This window comes from Haliotis asinina, chromosome 14, assembly GCF_037392515.1.
Source record: "Haliotis asinina isolate JCU_RB_2024 chromosome 14, JCU_Hal_asi_v2, whole genome shotgun sequence".
Taxonomy (NCBI): Eukaryota; Metazoa; Mollusca; class Gastropoda; order Lepetellida; family Haliotidae; genus Haliotis; species Haliotis asinina.
Genome location: NC_090293.1, coordinates 52,506,076 through 52,525,339, shown reverse-complemented (window position 1 = coordinate 52,525,339; position 19,264 = coordinate 52,506,076). Strand labels below are relative to the sequence as shown.

General features: G+C 40.5%; 1 protein-coding gene across 6 annotated transcripts in view; it reads left to right on the top strand.

Moving 5' to 3' along the window:
• LOC137262194 (1-phosphatidylinositol 4,5-bisphosphate phosphodiesterase delta-1-like) overlaps positions 1-19,264 on the top strand; it is a 90,440-nt gene that overhangs the window by 53,348 nt on the left and 17,828 nt on the right. For all 6 annotated transcript variants that reach the window (XM_067799987.1, XM_067799989.1, XM_067799986.1 and 3 more), the window contains exons 2-8: positions 6,766-6,921; positions 11,526-11,596; positions 12,545-12,698; positions 14,038-14,165; positions 14,506-14,618; positions 18,523-18,589; positions 18,742-18,835. In XM_067799987.1, the coding sequence (XP_067656088.1) occupies positions 6,766-6,921; positions 11,526-11,596; positions 12,545-12,698; positions 14,038-14,165; positions 14,506-14,618; positions 18,523-18,589; positions 18,742-18,835 (783 nt within the window). The remainder of the gene's footprint in view (positions 1-6,765; positions 6,922-11,525; positions 11,597-12,544; positions 12,699-14,037; positions 14,166-14,505; positions 14,619-18,522; positions 18,590-18,741; positions 18,836-19,264) is intronic.

The following is a 19,264-nucleotide window of genomic DNA, read 5'->3' as shown; positions in this document are numbered from 1 at the left end:
GAAATATTTGTATTGATTTCAAACACAATGTAGAACAGGTTTAGAGTAGGAATGAGTTTTTGCATTTTCAGTTTCCTTTGAATGAGGATTACAAAACTGGCAGAATGTTCTTTGACTGCCACAAAACTGTCAGAATGTTCCATGACTGCCACAAAACTGTCAGAATGTTCCATGACTGCCACAAAACTGTCAGAATGTTCCATGACTGCCACAAAACTGTCAGAATGTTCCATGACTGCCACAAAACTGTCAGAATGTTCCCTGACTGCCACAAAACTGGCAGAATGTTCCATGACTGCCACAAAACTGGCAGAATGTTCCATGACTGCCACAAAACTGGCAGAATGTTCCATGGCTGCCATCAAAGAGCTGGAGTGAGTGAGTTTATTTTGAAGTGAATTTTAGCAATATTCCAGCAATATTATGGCTGAAATGGACTCCAGAAATGTGCTTCACACATTGTAGGCAAATGAACCCAGGTTTTTAGTGTGACAAGCGAACACTGTAACCACTAGGCCACCAAGTGCACATCAGTCAGCCGGGAAGTACTGCATTCTGTGCTGCAGAAGTATATTCAGTGTCAAATCACTGAAGTCTTCAGCATATTTGATTGTGACAGATTTTCTCCCCACTGACTTTAAGTATGACATCCCTGTGTCAAGGTCCTCTGCTGATTGTATTTAGGAATGTCAGTATACTGATCATCACTGGCGGCTTTGCTCATGGAAGAAGTATCATTTATGTGAACTTTTTAACACAGTCTCATTGATATATTTACAACCAACATGGAGTGAGTGAGTAAGTGAGTTTAGTTTTAAGCCGCTTTTAGCAATATTCCAGCAATATCATGGCGGGGGACACCAGAAAATGGGTTTCACACATTGTACCCATGTGGGGAATCGAACCTGGGTCTTTGGCGGGGCGAGCGAACACTTTAACCACTAGGCTACCCCACCACCCCACCAACATGGACCAGTATAGATTGTGTATATGAGTCAAAATAAACTGAAAATCGTGAAGATATGGATATGTTATGTAGTCTTAGCTGTGTCCTCACAGTGATGTTTTGTTGTTGCACATGAAAAGTGTTAAGTGCTCTCTAATGGAGCCTTGCCGAAAAGCTGCTGAAAATCTGAGTTAAGCAGTCAGTTCACTCACTCACTCACTCACTCACTCACTCACTCACTCACTCACTCACTCACTCACTCACTCACTCACTCAGTGATTGTGACTATGTGATAGATCGATTATGTATAATTTTCTGTTGAGAATAATTTCCATCACACAAGTCCTAGGTTTTCTTGCCAAATCAAATAATTGTTTATCCCCGGAAAAGTGGTATTCTCCGCTTCTGTTACAAGGAAAACAGAGTCCTGGAAAACATATCATTATGCACCTTTTGTGATTTCTTCCAATGATCTGCAGACATTAACTGTTGTGATTTCTTCTGATGATCTGCAGACATTAACTGTTTCGATTTCTTACGATGATCTGCAGACATCAACTTGCGATTTCCTCTGATGATCTGCAGACATTAACTGTTGTGATTCCTTCCGATGATCAGCAGACATTAACTGTTGTGATTTCTTCTGATGATCTGAAGACGTTAACTGTTGTGAGTAAAACCACTTTGATGTTTTCAGTGTCAGACATTAAACATTTGCTGAGACGGATAGTATTATGTTTTGAGAGTTTGTGTAGAAAGCTGCTTGTTTTAGTTTAAACTATAGCTTTAGCCTCTGACCCATTCAGAGCCATTGGGTAGCCTTGTGGTTAAAGTGACCCAAATTCGATTTCCCACAGGGTACAATGTGTGAAGCCCATTTCTGGTGTCCGCAGCTGTGATATTACTGGAATATTGCTAGCAGCAGTGTAGCACTAAACTCACTCACTCCCTCTAACCTTTCTTTTAGGGAAGTCAGACTTGGGAATCAGGGCCTAGATTTTCGAAGCTCTCTTAGCGCTAAGTTAGTCAAAGTCAGTATTAATGTATGGCACTTACAACTGACTGTCTTAACGCTAAGAGAGCTTCGAAAATCTAAGCCCAGAACTTGTACATACCCTTAATAGTATTTTTATGAATATATATCACAGTAGGTTCTGAACATACTGATGTTACGGTTTCAGGATATTTTCATCTTGGTGTCAGAGTGTGCATAAGTGAAAAGTTGAAATGAAATTGTGATAATCAGATGTTATCAACTTGATTTTTGTGATAGAAAAATAGAAACTAATCGCAACTGATTTCTTGAATATAATTGTTTGTATGACACATGTGTTGTGACCTGAATGTAGAATGTGTCTATGATGTGTTGTGGCCACGACAGCATCTAACAGTAAGGCTGACCCATGATTGTATGAAAAGGCCAGTGTATGGATCCCATTTCATTCCAGTTCTTAGCAGTTTACAAGTGAAATAACACATGTTCAATACATTGTAGCACATTTTGCAACACATGAAAGAGTTTTGCAATACATTGCAACATGGAAGCAAGGCGACTTGCATCAGGACTTGGGGTCAGATTGGTAAATCCAGGATTTATAATCAGACTTTGATTAGTTTCCCTGAATATACTGAGACAATGACACAGTGTGAGATAGGACATTTATAGCAATGTCCAGGGCTTGACCGGTAATTAGAGCTGACTAGTGAAGCATCCCTCCTGGCCCTGTGTTTACTCACTGCAGGCATATTTGAAAGCCAATTTCAAATCAGTCAAGCCTGTGAGTGAGTGTGTGAGTGAGTGAGTGGATAGATGGGTAGATAGGGTAGATAGATTGTTGGTTGATTTTGATGCAGGCTTAATGGATATTCATTCCTATGGGGCTTTGGTGAGTGAATGATTTTTTATACCACTTTTGTCAATATTATAGCAAGATCACTGCTTAAAAAGTAGTGAGTGACCATCATTATCATAGGGGGATCTAGAAGAGGGGTGCAGGGGTGCACACCCCACCATTGTCCTGGAATTTTGTTAAGTGACCATTGATTGAAACTCAATGAAGTGTGCACTCCCCCTTTTCTCAATAGTGTGCCCCCTTCTTTCGCAGCAAGAACCTGTATCCGTATCATCAGGTGAACCTGAAGAAAGGGCAAGGAAAAGGTCAGAAATGTTGTGACATACAATTAACAAGAACTTGTCATCCATATTATTTGTCTTTTACTTGGGTTTACTGTCCTTGAAGCAAAGAACACGTTATACCAAACTCACTCAGATGAGGTGGGCGAGCTCTTAAGTGTAGTGAAGACATTCACTGGCTGGTCCATTTACTAATTAGATCATCTGGCTTTTTGTTTATGGCATATAAGCCTGATAGGTGTTCTGTTCAAATTGACTGTGGTCAGTGAAGTTATGTATTGCACATTGTCATTTGCAAACAGGCAGGCACACCCAGACGTGTCAATGAAACAGACATTATAAGTTCAGTGGTCACAAGCTTAAGGTCATGGGTTGATGTACCCTTGATGATTGTGTATAAATGTAAACAAAGATCGAGGGTACATTAACCCAAGGGCCCCAAGGGACCAGTGAACAACGTGTTTATCTTACAGAACACCTCAATGTTAATTTTGAACTGTTTGAAGCAGAGGTATCAGACCGTACGCTTTAGCCAGCCTGTGTGAATCAAATGATTCGAATCTCATATCTTGCTGTTTTTCCCCCGGAGATATTATCTTAGTAAAATCGCCAGGAATATATTTGAATGTTTTGTGAAAATTTATTCATTGGAATGAGAGGCAAACCTTTTCATAACCATCGCTAAATTTCGCAGACGATACAACAAAAACAACTTCAGAGTTATCTCCCTTTCACCAATTTCCATTCGCAAAATGTCGGTAATTTCTGTGCATCATGCGTGATTCAATGTTAACTAAGAGAGAGAAGTAATGCCACAAAGTGCTGAATGAGTTGCCATTGACAGCGGGGTACAATGCAATGTACCTTGCTTGTAAGTGGGTTACACTGAAAATAATAGAAGAGTGCTTAGCCAGTCAGAAAACGACATTTATGTGTGAGATAAGAAAATGAGTTTTGTCTGTATCACAATCAACATGCTTTTTGTGTAACAAGTAGGTTATTTACTTGTTTGTGTACACAACCAAGATTAGACAACTCCTGCTCATGACCATATAATCTGGGCACTCTCTTTCATCTTTCATAAGTTGCATGAACCCATTCACTAAGCCCAAGATGATGATCTGTTGTTAGGGAATCAGTATCGATAAGGGGCTGAAAATGTAATGATGGGGAAATAGTGTTTGTAAATGGGTGAATAGGCTGATAAGGAAAAGATCAGTTTGCTGAATTTTCAGCTGAAATGAAATGGAGTGCTGTATATGATCTTGAACACCAGTGCAGCCATGTTGTAGGAATTGATGGATCACTGGTTGATGGCCATTTTGTTTGAACCATACACCTGGAAGTATATTAAGCAACCCCTCATATATTTCATGATAGTAGACCAACTGTTAACCATCGTTAAACATGAATGGGACTTTCTTGGACGCCATGTGAGATTGAGAGAACCCCTCCTCCAGAATCTTGCACAGCTGGAAGCTGCTTTGCCTGAAGAATGGCGGCAGTTGCCACTTGATCATATGAGAAGGTTTTATGGTAGCATGAGGAGGAGGATTCAAGCTGTCATCCAAGCATGTGGGGGACACACCCGATACTGATGCCAGACACATCAGCGGTTAACATGTGACATTCCTTGTGCATAATTTCTTGTAATAATTTCTTGTCAGCCATTGACAATGCTACGACCATACTTGGTCAGTGAGGATTTCCATCAAAATCAACAGTGACCAAATCACATTGGTTACACAATTACAACAATACAAATTGTAATCATTTTCTTGTTTTTCATTTGCCAGTATATTGTATGTTTCACATTCACTAAGGTTCCACTATCTTTTAAATAGTGAGAGAGTTACAGTAAGTTCTGATTCTCATCCTCCCGAAAATAGGAGGGTGTGTGTGTGTGTTGTGTGTGCTTAATTACTTTCCAGGTGTATAAATTATTTATTTACATTTTTCCTGAAAATCACTTCATAGATTTGAATAAAGTTGAAAAAGGGTTATGTTATTTCCTCATTATTGAGTTTGTAGCTAGAATGGCAGCATGGAAGCTATGCATGTCAACATCGTGATTTACTGTAAGTGACATTTTGTGAACTTCTTATGTCAGTCCCTAGGTAGTTTTACTGTTGAATGTTGTTAGGGTAATCTGAACTGAAGATTGCCATATTGATTACATTGTTTTTTGAACTAGGAAATAGAACTCCACTGTTTGGAGAGAGGGCAATTATAGATCAAGTTTTGTGATACTTATATACAATGTGAAAATAACCTGTTTTTCACAGGCTTGGTTGACAGACGGCGTAATTTTTTTTCAGTGGAGGTAAATCACTAGATTGTCTCGTTCAGACTAGTATAGAGGCCACTGTCTCCCACAGTGGGATTCTGCTCTGTGCAGAATGAAACATGTTGTAGAAAGACAGAAGAGCATAATTATTCATCTGAACTCGTGTGTGAATATGTCTGTATGCTTAATAGATTCTGTTTTGAAAGTAAAAATTTTGGAATGCTTGAATCAACATAATGAATGAAGCAGAATAAATAATAAATGCAAAGTCATGACGGTTATTTCACTGTATTGTCATCTTGCTTTCTGCCAAGGAGAAACTGTAGTGATCTCTCAACAGTTGGATGATGGCTTACAATGCATTTTGTAGAACATGAGAGCAGGGAGACAAGTCTTAGACACTCATGTCAACATGTATTTAATATTTTACATGTGAAATGGAAATAATCAATTTGTCAACAACATGCTCCTTGATGGCAGAGTAATAATATGTCATTGACTGGATTGAAAGGGAGACTATTCAGTAGGTTCTGAGGACTATTTCCTAACCAATCCAGCTTTGGCTACATGTGTGAAATTGAAACTTACTATACTCTTCGAAAAAAGTTGGGGAACTGCACTTTCAATGTGCGATTGTTGAAATTGGAAGATATATGGGATTGAATCAATGTTGATACAATAATAATGGATGCTTTGAGAATGCATCACCACATGGATTTCATTCAAAGCAAAGCTGTTTGTTCAGTTACCCCCTTGCTAGGTGACTGGAGTTTGACATGAAAATTTCAGGTTTACAATTTTCAATCAGTAGTGTGTGATTTGACCCTGAAAACCCTGACTATGCACAGATGCAAGAAAATTATCAGAAATATGGTCTACAGTGATTTATCAACCTGCCTGAAAAACATCAAGATCATAATGACGTCCCATGCATTGTGTTTGTGTCTGGTGATAACGTGAAATGATGCTGCATGCACAAGCTGAGGGTCATTGTAACCTTCCTCAATGGGTTTTCTTTCTGCCAGACTTGCTTTTGTTCTTTAGATAAAAGGAAACAAACAGACAAAGCATTGTTTACTGACATCACACCAGTTTAGCTGTGACTTCCATTTAGGCCAGTACTGGTTTCCCTTTGAAAGCTAAAACTCCCCTTGCTTTTATTAGTAAGGGGTTAATTTCATATTATACTGTTATATATTTTATATAGGGTAACAGACATTGGGTTTTTGTCAGTTCTAGATATCTTGTTCCAGGCTCAGAAGGGAGAAATCTTCTGTGTTTCTGTCTTTTATATATAAAACCACAACATATTCATTTCAGTATCAAAATGCTGAATCTTATGAACAGTTATTTTGGAGCCACATTTGTAATTAAAGTTATGTCCCTTTGTTTGTCTAGTGGACCGTCTGCTTGAAGAACTCAGTAAAGGTCAAGTGTTGTCGAAGGTCAAGTCACCCACCAAGCTGCTTCAGCGCAAGTTCTTCCTTGACCACCGGAACATGATTGTCCATTATGAGGGCTCGCAGAAAAAACTGAGGGAGCCAAAGAATGAAAGTAAGCGATCAGAATGTCAGTCTTATTGCTCACACCACTGAACCAATGATTTATGATACCAACTTTTAAAAAATATTCAAGAAAAAATGCATCCCCACTCTAGACCCTCCTCTGTATCCTCAAACTGTCCGCATGTATTGAATATTTTACATATACCCTGCCCAGTGCTTTCAATTCCTCAACTGCATCCCTTGTATGGATCCTAGACTGCATTTTCCCTCTGAATCACTGACTGCATCCCCTATCTGGATCCCTGATTGCATCTTCCCCTTGAATACCTGTATGCATCCCCAATCTGGATCCCTGACTACATCCCCTTTCTGAATTCCTGACTGCATCCCCTCTCTGTATCCCTGACTCCATCGTCCTCTTGAATCCCTGACTGCATCCCCTGTCTGATCCCTGACTGCATCCCCTATCTGGATCCCTGACTGCATCTTGCTTCTGGATTCCTGACTGCATACCTTATCTTGATCCCTGACTGCATCATCCCTCTGGATCACTGACTGCATCCCCTTTCTGAATGTCTGACTGCTTCCCCTATCTGGATCACTGACTGCATCTGCCCTCTGAATCCCTGACTGCATCCCCTATCCGGATCCCTGACTGCATGCCCTCTCTGGATCCCTGACTGTTTCCCCTATCTGGATCCCCAATCCGGACCCTAACCCCAAAAGTGGTGTTCTGATTAATTGAAATAATCAAAGATTGGTCACAGTGACCAGACAACCAATCAGTCGATCACGTTTTCTTTTAATCAAACACAAATGATTTAGAAGACTTGATGATGGAACGTATCCTGAAGTTGTCAAGGTCTGAAATCTTGTTTAATTCTCAGAACAGGTACTTGTCATGGCTGTATATTTCTTGAACACTCCATGGAGTTTATGTTCATGATCTATTGGTCCTCACTTCATAGTAGCAAGTTGCATCATGTTGTACATATCTGCAATAACAACCTGGACAGGAAAATCTCTAAAATGATGCTAACCTATTTTTGTCCATGATACTTCATTTCATGAAGCTGTCATCAGTGGCAAGATTGCAACCAGTTCCAAACACTCTACCTCGAATCTCCCCAGTGCCTCAACTGTATTCCTTTCTGTGGACACTCTTAATGCATTCCCTCTCTGTACCTCTCTGGATCAGTGCTACCTGTAAAAATTTAATAAAAAAACTCACATGCCATTAAGAAGGATGTAAGATGAATGCTGATAACTGTAGAGTATTCCTGTGTAATGTACCTGTGACATTTCAAAACTCTTCAGTTTCTGGAAATGTCTTCCACTTCAAAGCTGATCAGATTATATTTGATAAGAAAGAACTATGTCCTTGAGTGTGGGCAAGCTGTGGTAAATACGCGAAGGAATGCATAAATACTGAATGATATCCATATCTTAATTTTCAAAATGAAAAACAATGCATTTATATTTATATCTGTAGGAGTGAATATATACTGACAAAAAATAAGAGTATTGATGAAGGTCACACATTTAACTGGTGATTTTGTTTGTTTGCTTGTTGTTTAATGCCACACTTAGTAAATAACTGAGTTTTGCCCAGGGACACCAACAATTGACCTGACTTAGAAGATGGGGCAGGGTGGATGGGGGTTTATGGTGGGGTGTGCATGGAAGTATATTTTAGTGGAAAAGTTTGAAGTCTTTTACACATAGTTTGTCATTTAAATACCGTATATATTATAGATAAGCTAGACTTAAAGGTTTGAGTCCTAACTTGGTCCTTAGGATCAACTTTGTCATGGTATTACCTGCGTGGGGTCCTGATCGTGGCTCTCTCAGATTCACTATAGTAGTAGCTTGGTCCAAACTCCATTATTTCCAGACCGCCGCCATATGGCTGGAATATTACTGAGTGTGGTGTAAAACTAAATGCAATCACTCCTTACTCTTGCTGCCATGGATTAATTGTAGTACTATATTCTATATTCTTTAACTTCTTTCTATTAGTCCTGAGGTATAGCATTGTTTCATGGCTGGTTAATGTGTTTGACTCCAATGTTTTCCTGCCTTGCTTCTCATGACTGGTCATCTCAAAGACATCCAGGAGCTCTTCTATATCTAGCATGACCTTTGACGATGATACAACTGTCTGATGTCGATGCCTTGATGGCAGCTGGCTGACATTGAGTATTGTCTTGTTTCTTGTGATTCCTGATGATCAAAGTATAAAAGTACAATTGTCCTACCCACCTGAAGCCTCTCATATCACCAGTTGATCTTCACACAGATCCTTCAGATGGGGTATGAATACAGTAGGGTCGCATCTTTACCATTGAGAGCTCAGCAGCTAGTCAGAACCACCCCCTATGCATCTGTCTGATAGCCATAAATAATCACAAGCAGATTAGGCTATAATATATCAGTTATTGATTTCATCCAAATATTTCTGAATTAGGGGTGGTTAGAGATATTTTGAACAAATTTTGTTTAATATATCTTATCTGTCGATAGACAGTGATTTACAATAATGGTATATTTCATGAAGTTAGTTAACAAGTTTTTTTTAATGATGTTACATGGGTAAAGTGAGTGAAATCCTTATCTATATGATACATTAGGAACAGATGCCAACTATTGAAGACTGGTGGGGTGGCCTTATGGTCAAAGTGTTTGTGTGTCACACTGAAAATCCAGGTTCAATTTCTCACTTGGGTAGAGTTGTTAAGCCCATTTCTGATGTCTCTTGCCATTGTGTTGGTGGAATATTGCTAAACAAATAATGCTGGACTACGTGCTGACTGCAAGACTTCAAACCTTTGGTGGTCTGTAATAACACAGAACCTGTGCCGTCTGTATGAAGTGACCTACAATTGTGTATATGATAATTTGTTAGATATCATACATCATGCCCATCGTATCATAACAAGCGATTCTAGTCTGTCTGTTCAATGTCTTCCACTCTATAAAGGTTTGATTGAGTTTGGATTGTCCCATTTTGTTCATCTTACACTGGAGCCATTGTTCGATCACCATCTTGAGATGTGTCAGAGTAAATTGTTAATGGTTTAGTCTATATTCCTCTCTCTCTCATAATTCCTGCTGCATATTTGATGATTATTTAATATCCTGTACACAGAGGGCCTTGTGAATTTATGTATGTTAGCCAGGCACTGAATCAGTAATTAAAGGGAGCATGTGTCTTGTCTTCCTCAAGTACATCAATACAGCGTTAAGTGGCTGTATTCAGCATGGAGGGAACAGGAATATTATTATGTATCCCTGTGGAGAATTTAGGATAGAACCGATACAACTGATCTGCATCATCCTGTCTGTTATTAAGTAATGGATAGTCTGTGTTGTATCATCCCCTTTGTAGTAACGGAAGGTCTGCATCTTCCTGTCTGTAGTAACAGATGACCTGTATCTCCTGTCTGTAGTAACAGATGACCTGCATCCTAATGTCTGTAGTATCAGATGACCTGCATCCTGCTGTCTGTAGTAACAGATGACCTGTATCTCTTGTCTGTAGTAACAGATGACCTGCATCCTCCTGTCTGTAGTAACAGATGACTTGCATCCTGCTGTCTGTAGTAACAGGTCTGCATTCTCCTGTCTGACGTAACAGATTGTCTGTATCCTGTCTGTAGTAACAGATAATTTGTATCCTCCTGTCTGTAGTAACAGATAATCTGTATCCTCCTGTCTGTAGTAACAGATAATATGTATCCTCCTGTCTGTAGTAACTGATAATATGTATCCTCCTGTCTGTAGTAACAAATCTGTATCCTCCTGTCTGTAGTAACAGGTCTGTATTCTCCTGTCTGACGTAACAGATTGTCTGTATCCTGTCTGTAGTAACAGATAATTTGTATCCTCCTGTCTGTAGTAACAGATAATCTGTATCCTCCTGTCTGTAGTAACAGATAATCTGTATCCTCCTTTCTGTAGTAACAGATAATCTGTATCCTCCTGTCTGTAGTAACAGATAATCTGTATCCTCCTGTCTGTAGTAACAGATAATCTGTATCCTCCTGTCTGTAGTAACAGATAATCTGTATCCTCCTGTCTGTAGTAACAGATAATATGTATCCTCCTGTCTGTAGTAACAAATCTGTATCCTCCTGTCTGTAGTAACAGATAATCTGTATCATCCTTTCTGTAGTAACTGATGGTCTGTTTCCTGTCTGTAGTAAGTAATGGTCTGCATCCTCCTGTCTGTAGTAACAGATATTCTTTATCCTCCTGTCTGTTGTTTACAGATAATCCTTTTCCTCCTGTCTGTAGTAACAGATGGGCTGCATCACCTTGTCTGTAGTAACTGATGGTCTGTTGTTTTGTAGCTTTACAGTTATTAGTAACTAGAACCCCTTCACTCCGTGCTGGTCAGACAGACATTATCGTGCAGACAATCACAGACATTCTTCACATTCCAGCTTCAACCAACAGATCTGCTTTTGTTACACACATTCAAGCCACTTATTTGAAAACCTATATTCTTGAACCAAACCTTTCTTGACCTAACCCTTTCTTGATTAGAAGCAATATGAAATTTGACAATCGTAATCATTTTCAGCATGCAAGAATTTAATAGATCTTAGATTATGCTGTTCTAGTTGTGATTTAATTGTGTTTACTTTGCAGTCCGGATATCGAAGATTCGTGAGGTCCGAGAAGGAGAGAAAGACTACTCGAAGAAACTACAAGGACTTGATGTAAGAACGGCCCACCCAGCATGGCAAATTGATCATTTCCTGGCAGATATTGGCCCTTCAATACGTGTAAACTTAATGATTGGGCACATTAATATGGGTCCAAAGTGATTATTTTGAATGATTGCAGCCCCTACTACATGAAGGAAATAATATCATTGCTGTAAGATAGGGTATTATAATTCCATTATATCATATTGTGGGCAAAACTATATCTGTCTGCACGCTGTAATGTGTAATTCATTTTGATGCTATCAGGAAGTCTTTTTCACTCATCTAATAATGTTAATTGTTTAAATAACGTCATGTCAGTCTGTATTCTCAAGGGTTAAAGGTATTCTTAGACAGAACTGATTGAGATCACTGACTGATCACAAGCTGTGATCATTTGAAGTGTATGCAATCTGCCTTTATAAATCCCTTACGTAATATACTTACCACAAGAAACATTCTGTTGGAAGTGTGTACCAGGATTTTCTAATTACAGATGGTTCAATAATCACAGATACCATATACTGCTGGAAGTTTCTGTCCTGTTAGATTCATTTTGTCACAACCAAATAACTCCATTTAAATTGGAAAGAAGCTCTGTGGGCAGAAAGATTCAGAACCTAAACTTGAGGATAAATCTAGACTTGCTTCACTTAGGGGAAGGGGATGGACAGAAGGGAAAATAATGTGATTCAGGGAATGTGAGACAGACAATGTTGTGTTTAATCTTGGAAAATATCTACTGACCTCAGATACCCACTGGAAAAGTCTAGTGTTTGTGTAGATGGGGCAGTGGAGTAAGTGTCAGCTTGTGCCATTGTTGGCACATGGGTACAATGTGTGTGACACCCATTCCTCGTGTCTATTGTGATAGTGCTGGAATATTGCTAAAGATGGGATAAAACCACACTGACTCACCTGTGGATGATGTACTGATGAACTGATGATTCTCTTGTCTAGAAAAGCCTGTGTCTGGCGGTGGTGATGGGGGCCAACCACAAAGTGGTGTACCTCATGGCCCAGCGACAGGAGATCCGAGACATGTGGCTGCGAGGTCTGCGCTACGCCATCCAGAAGGACAAGTTGGCTGAACAACGCAATGAGACAGACAGATATCCTTGGGGCATTGACAGACATATGTCCTTGTGTTAACGACTAGGGCTGGAGTAATGTGTTCGGGAATAATCTTGGAAACACTGAGAAACTTCATCGAAATCTACATTTTAAGTTGTTCACTGGTCACGAGGGCGCCATGGGCTCATGTACCCCGAGGGACCAGTGAACAACGTATTTATCTTACCCAACACCTGAATTTTAATTTTTAACTGTTTGAATCACTTATGTTGAATGCGAGGTGAATCGCCAATTTGCAGACGACACAAGGTAAACAGATTTAGAGTTATCTCCCTTCCATCGATTTTCAATCGCAAAACATCCATGCTTCATGCGTGATTCAATGGTATTGGAGACAAAGAAGTACTACCATGAAGCATCTGAAGAGTTCGGAATTCCCAGTGGTATACATTGAAAATAATACATTGCCTGTAAGCGGGGTACATTGAAAATAGCAGAATAGCGCTTAGCCAATCGGAAAGCGACATTTGTGTGTGAGGTAAGGTAAAGGATGATGCACCCTCGATGAGGGTGTTTGTGTTTAAGTTCCCTGAGCCTGAAGAGCAAGGAGAACATAAACATTGAGGGTAAACCAAGCCATGGGCCACAAGGGACCACGACCAGTGAACAACAGTTTGTAAATTGCTGAGCTCTCAATGTTAATTCTGAATTGTTTTAAGCACAGGTACAAATCTTTTTGTGGTCATTGCCAGATTTTGCAGACATGAAAAAGAGAAGTTATCTTCCTTCCATTGATTTGCATTTGCAATACATAAGTAATTTCCGTTTGTTGTATGTGATTCAGTGTTATTCGAGTTACAAAATTACTGCCAAATGAGTGCAGCATTGATGCATGCACTGTCAACCCCAAGCTTGTCTGGTTCACATTCAGTATTTACTGACAGCTGGGGTATTGCTAAAATATTGCCCAGTGAGGTGTTAAACAACATACACACAATGTTCATGTGACATAGCTAGGGGCAATGCACAACCTTTGTCTTGGTGCAAAGAAAAGATTCATAGGTTGTTGGTTGTGTTGGAAATTTGATTTTTTGATTGGGGTTATCCAGTTATACCCCTGCAGAGAAAGTGTTTTGGATGAAAACCCACTGTTTGAGGATGAAGAAGTCATGTTTTGATCATAAGATGCCTTAGTTTTTACAGATAACATCCTCAACAATTGAAGATCGAGTTGAAATCTTTTGAAAGTGTAATTTGCTGTCTTTTAAAAATGATTAAATGATTAATGCATGTGTTTAAAATGATGAATAGTGGAACAGTTATATTACTGAAATCTATGCATTTTGGCAATGCTTGTTTTGACCTTGACCTTGACACATGGGTGCGAGAAGCATTCAACATGGCTGACAGAAATGGAGATGGAGCCTTGGACTTTGAGGAGGTGATGAAACTCCTCAAGAAGCTGAACGCAGATCTGAAGAAGGAGTATGTCAAGCAGATGTTTGATGTATGACCTGTTGGATCTTCTCAAATTATATCCTTAAGAGTGTCCTTGTGGAGTCCATTTTGCCATTTAATTTTATTTTCCATAAGAGAATTCCAAAACCAATTCCATTCCTCTCACATGAATCTGATGCTCCATAAATGCAGTATGCTCTTTCAGTGAGGCTAGAACTCAAACTCTTTATGTTAGATGCTGCAGAGTCTGGCTATATGCTACTGGGTAAACTTTATCTGTCTACGTGGACACTGTTAAAATGGTGCAGTTCAAGTATCAAAATGTATATAAGTATGTTCACTTCTTGGACATGCATCCTGTTTGAACACTGATGACTTTCTTCTTGTAGAAGGCAGACACAAACAAGAGTACCAAAAGCAAGGCTGTCTTGGACAGGAACGAGTTTGTCAACTTCTACCATGCCTTGACACAGAGGCCAGAACTGGAGGAGATATTTCTTCGGTGGGTGGCAGAGCATGTTTTCTGTTGTACGGGAATTTGGTTGGTGTCATGTGGGTAGATGGTGTGATATTGGGGGTATGGTGTTGTAGTAGGTAGATGTTGGTGAGGTATGGGTGGCTGGTGTCATGATGGTTGGCTGGTGTCACATTGGATGGATGGTGTCATGATGGATGGATGGTGTGGGTGATGGGTGGGTGGTGTTGTGATGGGTGGATGGTGTCTTGATGGGTGGATGGTGTCACATTGGGTGGATGGTGCACGTGTCATGATGGATGGATGGTGTGGGTGATGGGTGGGTGGTGTTGTGATGGGTGGATGGTGTCCTGATGGGTGGGTGGTGTTGTGGTATGAGTGGCTGGTGTGCGTGATGGGTGGCTGGTGTGCGTGATGGGTGGCTGGTGTTGTCATGGGTGGATGGTGTTGTCATGGGTGGATGTTGTCATGATGGGTGGATGGTGTTGAGGTATGAGTGGTGTCATATTGCGTTGGTGGTGTTGAGAAATGTGAGTGGACTTGAGGAAGTGTAAGATGATGTCAAGGTATGAATGGGTGTTGAGGTATTGGTTGCTGATATGTAGATATGGATGGGTGTTGAGGTATTGGTTGCTGATATCTAGATATGGATGGGTGTTGAGGTATTGGTTGCTGATGTCTAGATATGGATGGGTGTTGAGGTATTGGTTGCTGATGTCTAGATATGGATGGGTGTTGAGGTATTGGTTGCTGATGTCTAGATATGGATGGGTGTTGAGGTATTGGTTGCTGATGTCTAGATATGGATGGGTGTTGAGGTATTGGTTGCTGATGTCTAGATATGGATGGGTGTTGAGGTATTGGTTGCTGATGTCTAGATATGGATGGGTGTTGAGGTATTGGTTGCTGATGTCTAGATATGGATGGGTGTTGAGGTATTGGTTGCTGATGTCAAGATATGGATGGGTGTTGAGGTATTGGTTGCTGATATCAAGATATGGATGGGTGTTGAGGTATTGGTTGCTGATGTCAAGATATGGATGGGTGTTGAGGTATTGGTTGCTGATGTCAAGATATGGATGGGTGTTGAGGTATTGGTTGCTGATGTCAAGATATGGATGGTTGTTGTGGTATGGGTTGCTGATGTCAAGATATGGATGGGTGTTGAGGTATTGGTTGCTGATGTCAAGGTATGGATGGGTGTTGAGGTATTGGTTGCTGATGTGTTGAGGTATTGGTTGCTGATGTCTAGATATGGATGGGTGTTGAGGTATTGGTTGCTGATGTCTAGATATGGATGGGTGTTGAGGTATTGGTTGCTGATGTCAAGGTATGGATGGGTGTTGAGGTATTGGTTGCTGATGTCAAGATATGGATGGGTGTTGAGGTATTGGTTGCTGATATCTAGATATGGATGGGTGTTGAGGTATTGGTTGCTGATGTCTAGATATGGATGGGTGTTGAGGTATTGGTTGCTGATATCTAGATATGGATGGGTGTTGAGGTATTGGTTGCTGATGTCTAGATATGGATGGGTGTTGAGGTATTGGTTGCTGATGTCTAGATATGGATGGGTGTTGAGGTATTGGTTGCTGATGTGTTGAGGTATTGGTTGCTGATGTCTAGATATGGATGGGTGTTGAGGTATTGGTTGCTGATATCTAGATATGGATGGGTGTTGAGGTATTGGTTGCTGATGTGTTGAGGTATTGGTTGCTGATGTCTAGATATGGATGGGTGTTGAGGTATTGGTTGCTGATGTCAAGATATGGATGGGTGTTGAGGTATTGGTTGCTGATGTCTAGATATGGATGGGTGTTGAGGTATTGGTTGCTGATGTCTAGATATGGATGGGTGTTGAGGTATTGGTTGCTGATGTCTAGATATGGATGGGTGTTGAGGTATTGGTTGCTGATGTCAAGGTATGGATGGGTGTTGAGGTATTGGTTGCTGATGTCTAGATATGGATGGGTGTTGAGGTATTGGTTGCTGATGTCAAGATATGGATGGGTGTTGAGGTATTGGTTGCTGATGTCAAGATATGGATGGGTGTTGAGGTATTGGTTGCTGATGTCTAGATATGGATGGGTGTTGAGGTATTGGTTGCTGATGTCAAGGTATGGATGGGTGTTGAGGTATTGGTTGCTGATGTCTAGATATGGATGGGTGTTGAGGTATTGGTTGCTGATGTCTAGATATGGATGGGTGTTGAGGTATTGGTTGCTGATGTCAAGATATGGATGTGTGTTGAGGTATCGGTTGCTGATGTCTAGATATGGATGGGTGTTGAGGTATTGGTTGCTGATGTCTAGATATGGATGAGTGTTGAGGTATTGGTTGCTGATGTGTTGAGGTATTGGTTGCTGATATCTAGATATGGATGGGTGTTGAGGTATTGGTTGCTGATATCTAGATATGGATGGGTGTTGAGGTATTGGTTGCTGATGTCTAGATATGGATGGGTGTTGAGGTATTGGTTGCTGATGTGTTGAGGTATTGGTTGCTGATGTCTAGATATGGATGGGTGTTGAGGTATTGGTTGCTGATGTCTAGATATGGATGGGTGTTGAGGTATTGGTTGCTGATGTCTAGATATGGATGGGTGTTGAGGTATTGGCTGCTGATGTCTAGATATGGATGGGTGTTGAGGTATTGGTTGCTGATGTCTAGATATGGATGGGTGTTGAGGCATTGGTTGCTGATGTCTAGATATGGATTGGTGTTGAGGTATTGGTTGCTGATGTCTAGGTATGGATGGGTGTTGAGGTATTGGTTGCTGATGTCTAGATATGGATGGGTGTTGAGGTATTGGTTGCTGATGTCAAGGTATGGATGGGTGTTGAGGTATTGGTTGCTGATGTCTAGATATGGATGGGTGTTGAGGTATTGGTTGCTGATGTCTAGATATGGATGGGTGTTGAGGTATTGGTTGCTGATGTCAAGATATGGATGGGTGTTGAGGTATTGGTTGCTGATGTGTTGAGGTATTGGTTGCTGATGTCTAGATATGGATGGGTGTTGAGGTATTGGTTGCTGATATCTAGATATGGATGGGTGTTGAGGTATTGGTTGCTGATGTCTAGATATGGATGGGTGTTGAGGTATTGGTTGCTGATGTGTTGAGGTATTGGTTGCTGATGTCTAGATATGGATGGGTGTTGAGGTATTGGTTGCTGATGTCTAGATATGGATGGGTGTTGAGGTATTGGTTGCTGATGTCAAGGTATGGATGGGTGTTGAGGTATTGGTTGCTGATGTCAAGATATGGATGGATGTTGAGGTATTGGTTGCTGATGTCTAGATATGGATGGGTGTTGAGGTATTGGTTGCTGATGTCTAGATATGGATGGGTGTTGAGGTATTGGTTGCTGATGTCTAGATATGGATGGGTGTTGAGGTATTGGTTGCTGATGTCAAGATATGGATGGGTGTTGAGGTATTGGTTGCTGATGTGTTGAGGTATTGGTTGCTGATGTCTAGATATGGATGGGTGTTGAGGTATTGGTTGCTGATGTCTAGATATGGATGGGTGTTGAGGTATTGGTTGCTGATGTCTAGATATGGATGGGTGTTGAGGTATTGGTTGCTGATGTCAAGATATGGATGGGTGTTGAGGTATTGGTTGCTGATGTGTTGAGGTATTGGTTGCTGATGTCTAGATATGGATGGGTGTTGAGGTATTGGTTGCTGATGTCTAGATATGGATGGGTGTTGAGGTATTGGTTGCTGATGTCTAGGTATGAATGGGTGTTGAGGTATTGGTTGCTGATGGCCTTAGTGGTTTGGGGTCTTGTGGATATAGACAGGACATGCTACTCCAGTCCATGGCAAATGACACTTTTTGGAAATCATTTTAGAATAAAGACTTGCCCTGCTGAATCCTGCCTTCCCTTGGTGTAACCTCTCTCACTGTGACTTCTCTACACTACAGATACACACGAGGAAAGGCCTACTTAACGGTGCGAGATCTGCTGTCCTTCCTCAGAGAGGCACAAAGGGTGAGACACAACTTCAAAACAGCTGACTACATAACTGTCAGAACAATCTAGGAAGTTAGAACTATAGCATCATCTCACATTGCTGATGAGATTTTGAGGGTTTGCCTGAGTTACCTCCCTTGATGTGTGCCGCTGTATTGTATGTGTTTCAGATGATGGATGCAGATGAAGAAACATGTCGCACTTTCATTCAGACACATGAACCCCATTCTGTGATGAAACAGAGGGACCAAATGTCCATACAAGGTAGTGTACATTGTCCATTCAGGGTAGTGTATATTGTCCATAGAGGATAGTGTATATAAGGCAACACAGACTGGTGTATATGCCCATAGAGAGGTTGTATAAGCCCATACAGGTTTGTGTATATGACTGTACAGGTTATACGAGCCCATACAGGTTATTATTACCCTTAAGATAAATTTGTCAAATTCTGATTGGTCAGTAGCCAAAGCATACAAAACCTTGCAGGCAGATTTGCAAGGGTGTACGAAGCTCAAGTCTTTCACATGACACACTACACAGACTGTACAAATGACTTTGACCTTAGATGGAATGTGGCTGCCAAATGGCTGATCGCTTCGAAATTATGAGTATAACAGAGTAATACAATTGTTACCATATTTTTTTATTTGTTTGTGTTAGTAAATATATTAAAAAATAACACAGTTCTGC